Here is a 12770-nt window from a genome sequence, read left to right as displayed (position 1 = left end):
TTCATGTGACATCTGGTGCTGTAGGTGTACTGGAGGGCAGGTAGTCCCAGTGTTTAGGATCAGCAAAGTGGAGGTGTTGTTTCCTACCTTCACCACCTGGGGGCGGCATGTCAGGAAGTCCAAGACTCAGTTGCACAGGGCGGGGTTCAGACCCAGGGCCTCAAGCTTAATGATGAGCTTGGAGAGTACTATGGTGTTGAATGCTGAGTTATAGTCAGTGAACAGCATTCTTACATAGGTATTCCTCTTGTCCAGATGGAAAGGAAAGGGATATGGCAGTGTGCAGTGCGAGGGTGATGGCATCGTCTGTGGATCGATTGGGGCGGTAAGCAAATTGAAGTGGGTCTAGGGTGTCAGGTAAGGTAGAGGTGATATGATCCTTGACCAGTCTCTCAAAGCACTTCATGATGACAGTCATTTAGTTCAGTTACCTTTGCTTTCTTGGGTACAGGAACAATGGTGGCCATCTTGAAGCATTTGAGGACAGCAGACTGGGATAGGGAGAGATTGAATATGGCCGTAAACACTCCAGCCAGCTGGTCTGCGCATGCTCTGAGGTTGGGGATGCCGTCTGGGCCGGCAGCCTTGTGAGGGTTAACACACTTAAATGTCTTACTCATGTCGGCCACAGAGATGGAGGCCGAGTCGAGCTGCATTGTGTTATCCTCAAAGCAGGCAAAGAAGGTGTTTTTTGTAAATATTTTTTTATTTCACCTTTATTTAACTAGGCAAGTCAGTTAATTATAAACAAAGATGGTCTTCCAGAAGGCAAAAGGCCTCCTGCGGTGATGGGGGCTGGGATTAAAAATAAAAATATCGGACAAAACAAACATCACAACAAGAGAGACACCACAACACTGTCAGCAACGTGGCTGGTTTTCCCTTTGTAGTCCGTATTTGTCTGTACACCCTGCCACATACGTCTTGTGTCTGAACCGTTGATTGCGACTCCCCTTTGTCTCGATACTAACGTTTTGCCTGCTTGATTGCCTTATGGAGGGAATAACTACACTGTTTGTATTCAGCCATATTCCCAGTCACCTTGCCATGGTTAAATGTGGTGGTTTGTGCTTTCAGTTTTGCGTGAATGCTGCCATCTATCCACGGTTTCCGGTTAGGGTAGGTTTTAATAGTCAGAGTGGGTACAACATCTCCAATACACTTCCTGATAAACTCAGTCAAACTCAATCAGTGTATTAGTCGATGTTATTCTCAGAGACTTCCCAGAACATGTCCCAGTCTGCGTGATCAAAACAATCTTGAAGCGTGGATTCCAATTGGTCAGTCCAGCATTGAATAGCACTTAGCACGGGTACTTCCTGTTTGAGTTTCTGCTTATAGGAAGGGAGGAGCAAAATGGAGTCTTGATCAGATTTTCCGAAGGGAGGGCGGGGGAGGGCCTTGTAGGCATCCCGGAAGTTGGAGTAGCAGTGGTCAAGTGTTTTAACAGCGCGAATACTACAGTCAATGTGTTGATAGAACTTCGGTAGGTTTTTCGTCAAATTTGCTTTGTTAAAATCCCCAGCTACAATAAATGTGGCCTTAGTTTGCATAAAGTCCAGTGGAGTTCTTTGAGGGCAATCACGGTATCGGCTTGAGGGGGAATATACTTGGCTGTGACTAAACCGAAGAGAATTCTCCTGGTAATTTCGATTGGCATTTGATTGTGAGGTATTCTAGTTCGAGTGAACAAAAAGGACTTAAGTTCCTGTATGTTATCACAATCACACTATGAGTAGTTAATCATGAAACATACACCCCTGCCCTTCTTCTTCCCGGACAGATATTTATTCCTGTCTGCGCGATGAACTAAGACCCCAACTGGAGAGTATATCCAGAGAGAGCTTTGTTTCCGTGAAACAGAGTATGTTACAATCCCTGGTGTCTCTCTAGAAGGAAATCCTCACCCTGAGCTCATCAACTTTATTATCCAGAGACTGAACATTAGCAAGTAACATACTCGGAAGCAGTGGGTTGTGTGCGTGCCTCCTGAGTCGGAGTAGGGGTCCACTCAGAATATCTCTTCTCCACCGGCTGTATTATGGATCAGCCTTTGGAATCATTTAAATTAACCTGGGGGGTACGAACAAAGGGTCCAATTCGGGAAAGTCATGTTCCTGGTCATAATGTTGGTAGTGCTGGTGAGTTACCGTCGCTCTGATATCCAAAAGTTCTTCCCGGCTGTATGTAATAACACAAAAAAATTCTGGGCTAATAATGTTGCCTAGGGGCTAGAATCTACCCTACCCTATCTATCGGCACCATTTTCATGTTTCGTACAATATGTTAGGAATTTGCAATACATATGATATGTTAAGAATTCCAATTTGTTGTGGCTAACGTTAGCTAGGTGACTAACGTTAGCTATGCTAGTGGTTATGGGTTAGGGTTATGGGTTAAGGTTAGGGTTATGGGTTAAGGTGAGGGTTGGGTTATGGGTTAAGGTTAAGGTTAGGGTTATGGGTTAAGGTAAGGGTTAGCTAACATGCTTTGATTTTATTAGGATCTCTTTTGGTCGTCATTTGGACTAATCTTCCAAGAGTTCATGCTTAGTTGCTAAGTAGTTACAGTGCCTTCAGAATGTATTCACATCCTTTTGACTGTACGGGTTACATTAACTATGCTGTGATATGCTAAATTGCTAATACCTGCATCAGTATTCTGTGAGTAAATCTCTCTCTCAAAACACACACATAAATGAGGGCAGTCAGAGCAGGCAGTGTTGTAGGGTAGCAGCTGCACCTCTATTTTATACTGCTCTTATTATTCCTCTTTCTCTCTACTCCTGTCTGTCACCCCTTTCCTGTCTCTCTCAGTCTCCCTCTGTCTTTGCTCTCAGTTTGTCTTTGTAAATATAGTTTTGTTCAGTGTGTGTGTGTGTTGCTCTCTACTGGGCACTCGTGGTTTGACAGCCGTATTACTTTTCACCTACTTCATTAGCGCAGACATAATCCCAGTCAGAGGCCAGATAACCACATCAGTATTGATAGATCCACTTTTTTAATACAATCCATGATTAACATATTAGTTATACATTGACTACAACACATTTGTTACTAATGGGTACCACAAGATTATTTAACTTTCGGACCATAGAGCTCACCAGTTTTTAGTCCTAAAACCCGGAAATTAGTTCCTCTGGTTCGTTCAGACATTCCTATGGGGGAAATTAAGGGGAAATAATTGAGTTTTGGTATAAATGCCGAAATAAAAGGTCTGAGGTTAACAGATTTAGGAGATTTTATATGTTTTGTTCTATGAGATCATATTGTTTTACCTAAATGCTTCAAAATTCACAAAAAATGTTAGCTAATGAAGATTATCTCAGAGAACAAAACATATAAAATCTCCTAAACCTTATTTTTGGCATTTATCTAAAAACCCTACAAAAACTAAATGTATTTTCCCATAGGCTTTGTCCAATACAAAAAGACAGTATTCATATTCCTCTCTATGTGCATGTGTGTGTGCCTGTGTGTTTGTCAGTGGTCAAAGTGCTTAAGTAAATATACTATAAAGTACAACTTAAGTAGATTTTTTGGGTATCTGTACTTTACTATTTATATTTTTGACTACTTTTAGTTCACTACATTCCTAAAGAAAATAATGTACTTTTTACTCCATACATTTTCCTTTTGAATGCTTAGCAGAACAGAAAAATTGTCAAATTCACACACTTAACCTCTGATCTGGCAGACTCACTAAACACACGTGCTTCATTTATCAATTATATCTGAGTGTTGGAGTGTGCCCCTGGCTATCTGTAAATAAATAAAATAAAAATGGTGCAGTCTTGTTTGTTAGTATAAGAAATTTGAATTTATTTATACTTTTACTTTTGATACTTAAGTATATTTTAGAAATTACATTTAGTTTTGATACTTAAGTATATTTAAAACCAAAACTTTTAGACTTTTACTCAAGTAGAATTTTACTGGGTGACTTTCACTTTTACTTGAGTCATTCTCTATTAATTAAGATATCCTTACTTTTACTCAAGTATGACAATTCTGTACTTTTCCACCACTGGTGTTTGTATATGGCATGTGAATATACATTGGGTTAGTTGGCCGTGGGGTTGTTGATGACAAAGCTCTGCTGTTGGAGCTGGGCGGTCCAGTCTTCCTCAATGTATTTATGGTAGGGGTCGTTAGAATGCTCACGTCGCTTCGACTTCACCGTGCTCACCAGGATCGCCACGACGATGAAGGCAAACATTCCGATCATCACTATCAGATACCATATGACGTTCCTGAAGTTCTCCTCTGCCAGAGTGTTGTCCAGAGCCTGTTCTGCCTTCGAGGAGTTCCGGCTCCAGTTGTCAAGATAATGGCCCAGGGCACGGGTCAGAGAGTCCTCCAGGTGGAGGGTCATGTTTGACCAATTAGGCAGCATGATCACCTGGTGGGCGGGGTAAAGAGAGTGAATTTGATCAGTGACAGGGGTGAAGACATTGACATTGTACTGTCTTCCTGTGATCTGTGCACTGAATCTGCATATAAGAATACACTACCAAGCACATACACAGACAATACCGTATATACAGAATCAGACAGTGAACCTTCATATTGCATTTACAGAATCAGACAGTGAACCTTCATACTGTACATACAGAATCAGACAGTGAACCTTCATACTGTACATACAGAATCAGACAGTGAACCTTCATACTGTACATACAGAATCAGACAGTGAACCTTCATGCTGTATTTACAGGATCAGACAGTGAACCTTCATACTGTACTTACAGAATCAGACAGTGAACCTTCAAACTGTATTTACAGAATCAGACAGTGAACCTTCATACTGTATTTACAGAATAAGACAGTGAACCTTCATACTGTACATACAGAATGACAGTGAACCTTCATACTGTACATACAGAATCAGACAGCGAACCTTCATACTGTATTTACAGAATCAGACAGTGAACCTTCATACTGTATTTACAGAATCAGACAGTGAACCTTCATACTGTATTTACAGAATCAGACAGTGAACCTTCATACTGTATTTACAGAATCAGACAGTGAACCTTCATACTGTATTTACAGAATCAGACAGTGAACCTTCATACTGTACATACAGAATCAGACAGCGAACCTTCATACTGTATTTACAGAATCAGACAGTGAACCTTCATACTGTATTTACAGAATCAGACAGCGAACCTTCATACTGTATTTACAGAATCAGACAGTGAACCTTCATACTGTACATACAGAATCAGACAGTGAACCTTCATACTGTATTTACAGAATCAGACAGTGAACCTTCATACTGTACATACAGAATCAGACAGTGAACCTTCATACTGTATTTACAGAATCAGACAGTGAACCTTCATACTGTATTTACAGAATCAGACAGTGAACCTTCATACTGTATTTACAGAATCAGACAGTGAACATTCATACTGTTTTTACAGAATCAGACAGTGAACCTTCATACTGTATTTACAGAATCAGACAGTGAACCTTCATACTGTATTTACAGAATCAGACAGTGAATCTTCATACTGTATTTACAGAATCAGACAGTGAACCTTCATACTGTATTTACATAATCAGACAGTGAACCTTCATACTGTACTTACAGAATCAGACAGTGAACCTTCATACTGTACATACAGAATCAGACAGTGAACCTTCATACTGTACATGCAGAATCAGACAGTGAACCTTCATACTGTACATGCAGAATCAGACAGTGAACCTTCATACTGTATTTACAGAATCAGACAGTGAACCTTCATAATGTATTTACAGAATCAGACAGTGAACCTTCATACTGTACATACAGAATCAGAAAGTGAACTGTCATACTGTACATACAGAATCAGGCAGCGAACCTTCATACTGTATATACAGAATCAGACAGTGAACCTTCATGCTGTACATACAGAATCAGACAGCGAACCTTCATACTGTACATACAGAATCAGACAGTGAACCTTCATACTGTACATGCAGAATCAGACAGTGAACCTTCATACTGTACATACAGAATCAGACAGTGAACCTTCACACTGTACATACAGAATCAGACAGTGAACCTTCATACTGTACATACAGAATCAGACAGTGAACCTTCATACTGTACATACAGAATCAGACAGTGAACCTTCATACTGTATTTACAGAATCAGACAGTGAACCTTCATACTGTATTTACAGAATCAGACAGTGAACCTTCATACTGTATTTACAGAATCAGACAGTGAACCTTCATACTGTACATACAGAATCAGACAGTGAACCTTCATACTGTACATACAGAATCAGACAGTGAACCTTCATACCGCCCAGTTGTGACTTAAACAAGAAAATATCTGACCTGTTCAGGGTTTCCTGTATCGTTCCAGGGAGGTTGAGAAGATGTTACAATCACAGGCGTTGAGAAAGAGGCAGGGTCCTGGAGGGGGGAAGTAGGACGAGAAAGAGACAAATACCAGAATCGACCAACTAACCAGCCAACCTCAGCCTAGGACAGACTGACAGGTACAAAAAGAAACACTGCTCATATTTGATCTACAGTGTTTGCTTGTGTGTGTGTGTGTTTGCTTGTGTGTGTGTATGTGTGCAAGTGTTTCTGATGACCTTGAGAAAAGCATCAAGCTCAGCTGATATGGAAAGGGGAGTAGAGTGTTGAGGGTCACTCTCACCCTGCCACACAAACACACACTGTAGCCTATATTGGATTCCTAAACAGTGGCACTACTATCAATTGTGAAATAAGTTGTAATACTTGAAGTTATGTACTCAAAAAGGATGTCAAACATGCTAGCATTCAAGACAATAGTGTTAAGTGTAATAGTCTTTGCAAACATGTTTAGGTAAAGTTTAGTAGTGGAGCTGTTCTATTGCCTTTTGCAATTCACCTAGTACTGACAATGTTCCTGCTTGTGAAATTCCATAGCAGTACCCACATGTGCCACTAGATGGCAGACAACTTCTCCTGGTGTACTGTCACCACGTGTACCTCAGGGATTAAATTGGGCATTCGGAGGATTTAGGGTTGAGCCAGGGTTAAACATACATTAAGGTTGAACATAAGAGTTCATATTATGGCTAGGGTTGAATTGGGGCGTGGACATGAAGCTAGGGTTAGTGTTAGGGTTGAATTGGGGTGTGGACATGAAGCTAGGGTTAGTGTTAGGGTTGAATTGGGGTGTGGACATGAAGTTAGGGTTGAATTGGGGTGTAGACATGAAGCTAGGGTTAGTGTTGGGGTTGAATTGGGGTGTAGACATGAAGCTAGGGTTAGGGTTGAATTGGGGTGTGGACATGAAGCTAGGGTTAGTGTTAGGGTTGAATTGGGGTGTGGACATGAAGTTAGGGTTGAATTGGGGTGTGGACATGAAGCTAGGGTTAGTGTTAGGGTTGAATTGGGGTGTAGACATGAAGCTAGGGTTAGGGTTGAATTGGGGTGTGGACATGAAGCTAGGGTTAGTGTTAGGGTTAAGGTTGAATTGGGGCGTGGACATGAAGCTAGGGTTAGTGTTAGGGTTAAGGTTGAATTGGGGTGTGGACATTAAGCTAGGGTTAGGGTTGAATTGGGGTGTGAACATGAAGCTAAGGTTAGGGTTGAATTGGGGTGTGAACATGAAGCTAAGGTTAGGGTTGAATTGGGGTGTGAACATGAAGCTAAGGTTAGGGTTAGGGTTGAATTGGGGTGTGAACATGAAGCTAGGGTTAGGGTTAGGACTTTTATCCTACTTTCTATCCTACTCCTCTTTTGAGGTGCTGGATCTTGGCTTCACCTGGCTCTCTCTTTGGACCCTTAAGGTTCTGGAGCTTTGCTTCACCTATCTCTCTCTTTGACCCAAGGTGCAAAAGCCCAGAACCGGCTGTACCTCACCAGTTCCTCACAGATTTGTGTTAGGCCTTAAGCTGTTCACCTGAGGATGGTTATACTGTATTACTGTACATAACCAGACAGGACTCGGTGTTGTCCAGGGAAAAGAGTTGAGGAATGTTGCTGAACCTGTTCACACCCCTGCCACTCTTCTTGGGTGGAGGACATGGAACATGACAGGTACAGCACTAATACATCTGAGGTACACTTTGATGTGGCTGAGAGCCAGCAAGCGCACACACACTGTGAGTCACTCTGGTATGAGTTTGAGGCATTTTATGTGAACAATGACACAGGTTTACCATCAGCTTAGTCTATGCAATCAGGGGAGGGACCAGAGAGCACCACTGTATAGTAGCTCCACTACATGGAAGGGCTAGCCCTCTCACCCTGCAAAACCACCACTATCTTTTATGTGCAAATTAAATATATCTACAGATATGCTAATGTTCAGTACAATACATGCATTCACAGTGTGCTCTATTCTCTCATCTCAAAGGGTCAGGTGTCTATCAGTGTGTCCAACAATCTGTTGGTGGGAATTGAGAGGTATAACAACACTGGAAGGTCATTTGATGTGTCTTACCCCAAGATGACTGGAGGGACAATTAAAAAAGTAACACAAACAGGCAGGGTCAGAGGTTGACCAGAATAACAGAGAAGAGCTGGAGGAAGGACTATGTTATGAGAGCAGCAACCCAGGAACCAATGTGTCATGGACCTCCTATTAGAGACGCATGTTACATAATCAGATAAATGGATGCACCAACTCCACATGCCCACAAACATGCAGTTAACCATATGGTTGCCATAGTGATTATGCATAGTAGACCTTTTTAAATGTGCTTGGTTTGTGTATGGGTCTGTGTGTATGGGTCTGTGCCCGCATGCATGTGAAAAGGCTCTATTCCATCTGTATCGCTGAAGAGTTACAGATTGCGCGACAGAAACGTACATTTCCAATTTTGACAACTGTGCTGACATTTACCGTGAATGTAGTCTCCTCTAACGCAGGAACATTGCCTTTAAATTGCAATCACACTGTAACGCTGAACTTCAGCCATACGGATTGAATAGAGCCCTAAGTATGGTGTTTGTGTGTATATGAAGTCATTCCTGGATTATGCTATTATTGTGCTCGCATAAACAGTAAACAGCTTTGAGGGTTGAGTGTCTGAGTCAAAGGTACCAATTATACAATCCCACATGGAATTATGCATGTCCTGTATCTGTGTATATATGTCTGTGTGTGTCTGTGTACGTGTTGAGACCTAACATCCATTTATCAAACCCAATTTTTCCTGTGTCTCTGTCCCTTGTCCCTATTTCACAACGTCATTGCCTCACCACACACACACCACAACCCCCACCAATGTTATGCACACAGGAGGAACTATGTACATTGTCAAAACATCATTGGCTGTGGAATCAAACAATACATGAAGAGGAAAATTACTAGCTAAGTAAGCTGAGCTTATGATAAACCTCAATGACTGTCCACTGATTCCTATGTCCCTAATAGACTGCTCATTCCAACACTGATTCCTATGTCCCTAATAGACTGCTCATTCCAACACTGATTCCAGAGAGAGAATTTTTTCCTTTTGCCATCGAGGTCTTTTTTCTGTGGATTAATTTTAGGATCTGCTGAATCCCAGACACACCGCCCATAGTTTGGTCAGGAGTGTGTGGTATGAGTGGAATGCGTTGGTTGTGTGTTTGCGGCATATTCCACAGCGTTAGTTAATGCTCGGACCACATTCCCGCCGTGGTTGATTCCGGACTGTCACCCCCATGAGTGGGAATACCTGGGAATTGTTTATGTTCTAATAACCATTGATCAATGACTCACTCACTGGTGTAGGACATTCTCAATCACATAAGGAAGTTTACTGTACAGAGTACTGCATATCAAATTAATATTTTTTTTATTTTATCATTCAAGTCACTGACTAACCAGGGAACACTGTTGATGTCATGTTCCCAGTGAATTTCCTTCTCAGTTTGGTGGGGAGTGGGCTCTGATGGGCTTTGACACACACAAGTATTGTTAGGATGATGTGATGTTCCCAGTGAATTTCTCTCTAAGCTTGGTGGGGAGTGGGCTCAGATGGCTCTGCAGTTGAACCTCTGCTGAGTGACAGACAGCAGGTAGAGCACCAAAATCCATCCAGCTTTGTCGGTCTCTAACACATCATGGAAAGTGACTACTGCGTGAAAAAGTTAACCTTCACGCAAGAGATTTAGACAAGTTCAGAGGAGCTCTCGCGTCTGGCCCTGCTGTGACGAGATTGGTGTAGTGTTGTCAGAACCAGACCTTGAGGCGATTCTTCTCAACCCTGTCATGAGCGTCTTCATGGAGGCAGAACAGAATTCCGGAGCTAGACTGATAAGTGGTGTAATTGACTTTAACATACTATAATGATTTCTTAAAATATTGTGTATTTAAATGTAATATACTTGTAATATTGGCTACCTACATTTTTACCAACAAGAATAACAGGAAAAAGAACGAACACTAATGTAATAAACAACAATAAACAAAGAGTGGCCTGATTGCCAGTACTTTTCCACCGAGGATGACGATATCATTGGTTTCTGCTGGGGAGGGGCAGATGACTGATCCCAACCAATGAGAGAAACAGTTACATCCTGTGGATTTCACTCACTTTGAGAATGTGAGACTGAGACACCATTGACACAGCAGCAGCAGAGGGTCAAATACCACCCTGCAGGCAGCATGTACACACTCAGGTGAAACAGGGAGCTTAGTCAACCAAGAACAGGTATTCATTAGGCTGGCTGAGAATATTAACAGCAATTTTGAAGCATGGCCAGCTAAATATAGATACTTGTAGGAATATCAGACAACGATATATTTATGTGAATAGTCCAATAGGTGAGGTTGTGGCTTGGTTTGGTCAACACCATGATGACAATGAGCTTCTGTTACGTTGTCACCTGTCCCCTTTCAGAATCCCTGGAGCATTACTTGTATTAGCGAGGCAGTGTTCATGTGTATCATCCCCGTCGCAATTTCCTGTGTGGCTTCCATAGAAATGAAATAGGCTTGAAACGCATATGAGTGTGGTACAAAGGTGTTGATCATATGCATGGTGGTTTCTATGTGTTTGATGCAATTCCATCAACTCCGTTCCAGACATTATTATAAGCTGTCCTCTGGTTCATTCATTGAGCCATGGAACATCACTCATAGCGTAGGACTCACTCATCAGGCCGTCCATTGACTGTGTATTCTATAATCATGTTTACAAAGTATGAAGCAATTTGTTTGACTTAAAAGCAGTGTTTTACTGCAAACGTCAGGAATGTCACTCTACTGTGGAAAATTACAGAGGGAGAGGGAGAAGAAACAGTGGAGCATGATAAAGATATGGAGGAGGCAGGGAGAAAGCTGGCACTGTCCCTGTATATAAACTCAGTAACCAGGACCCTGTCTTTCAAAGATAATTCGTAAAAATCCAATAAACCATAAATAATTAATGAGCATGCACCTGTGGAATGGTTGTTAAGACACTTAAAAGCTTACAGACGGTTGGCAATTAAGGTCACAGTTATTAAAACGTAGGACACTAACGAGGCCTTTCTACTGACTCTGAAATACACCAAAAGAAAAATAGCCAGGGTCCCTGCTCAACTGCGTGAACATGCCTTAGGCATGCTGCAAGGAGGCATGAGGACTGCAGATGTGGCCAGGGCAATAAATTGCAATGTCCGTACTGTGAGATGCCTACGACAGCACTACAGGGAGACAGGATGGACAGCATGGTGGCAGACCACGTTTAACAACACCTGCACAGGATCGGTACATCTGAACATTACACCTGCAGGACAGGTACAGGATGGCAACAACAACTGCCCGAGTTACACCAGGAATGCACAATCCCTCCATCAGTGCTCAAACTGTTCGCAATAGGCTGAGATAGGCTTGTAGGCGGTCCTCACCAGACATCACCGGCAACAACGTCACCTATGGGATCGATTTGGAAGTGGAGGGTCCGTCATGGTCTGGGGCGGTGCCGTCATGGTCTGGGGTGGTGTCACAGCATCATCGGACTGAACTTGTTGTCATTGCAGGCAATCTCAACGCTGTGCGTTACAGGCAAGACATCCTCCTCCCTCATGTGGTACCCTTCCTCCAGGCTCATCCTGACATGACCCTCAGGCATGACAATGCTCCAGCCATACTGCTCGTTCTGTGCGTGATTTCCTGCAAGACAGGAATGTCAGTGTTCTGCCATGGCCAGCGAAGAACCCGGATCTCAATCCCATTGAGCACATCTGGGACCTGTTGGATCGGAGGGTGAGGGCTAGGACCATTCCCTCCAGAAGTGTCCGGGAACTTGCAGGTGCCTTGGTGGAAGAGTGGGGTAATATCTTACAGAAATAACTGGCAAATCTGGTGCAGTCCATGAGGAGGAGATGCACCTCAGTACTTAATGCACCTGGTGGCCACACCAGATATTACTTCTGATTTTGACCCCCCTTTGTTCAGGGAAACATTATTTCATTTCTGTTAGTCACATGTCTGTGGAACTTGTTCAGTTCATGTCTCAGTTGTTGAATCTTATGTTCATACAAATATTTACACACGTCAAGTTTGCTGAAAATAAACCCAGCTGTAGGTGAGAGGACGTTTCTTTTTTCCCCTGAGTTTAGCTTCTGGTCTTATTTCTTGTATTTTTTGGTTTGTTCTACTATTTTGATATTGAATACTGCACTGTTGGTTAGATCTGGCAAGTTAACCATTTCACTGTACTTGTGAAAGATACAACTTGAAATTGGAGAGCTGATGTGAGACATTCCTGAGAAAATGATCATCTGTAAAGAAGCCTTGAATCATCCAATCCCCTCCAGCCTTGGAACAAATGAATAATAGGGTTACATAACCC

At 42.3% G+C, this 12770-nt stretch overlaps 1 protein-coding gene across 1 annotated transcript; it reads right to left on the bottom strand.

The window, feature by feature from the left end:
• Positions 1–3796: 3796 nt before the first annotated feature.
• LOC110501637 (potassium voltage-gated channel subfamily E member 2) lies at positions 3797–6544 on the bottom strand. The gene is made up of 2 exons (XM_021579336.3): positions 6337–6544; positions 3797–4401 (listed from the first exon to the last, which is right to left on the bottom strand). Exon 2 carries the CDS (start codon positions 4393–4395, stop codon positions 4063–4065), a length of 333 nt encoding a protein of 110 aa, XP_021435011.1. The 5' UTR covers positions 4396–4401; positions 6337–6544; the 3' UTR covers positions 3797–4062.
• Between the last annotated feature and the right edge of the window lie 6226 nt (positions 6545–12770).

Source organism: Oncorhynchus mykiss, chromosome 22 (genome assembly GCF_057628025.1).
Source record: "Oncorhynchus mykiss isolate SJ-2025 chromosome 22, ASM5762802v1, whole genome shotgun sequence".
NCBI classification, from domain to species: Eukaryota; Metazoa; Chordata; class Actinopteri; order Salmoniformes; family Salmonidae; genus Oncorhynchus; species Oncorhynchus mykiss.
Note: the sequence above shows the minus strand (reverse complement) of the source record. Positions and strands in the feature narration are given on the sequence as shown.

Bases quoted from the DNA above. Each gene is read 5' to 3' on its own strand.
- LOC110501637 (XM_021579336.3), bottom strand. From the start codon at position 4,395: ATGCTGCCTAATTGGTCAAACATGACCCTCCACCTGGAGGACTCTCTG.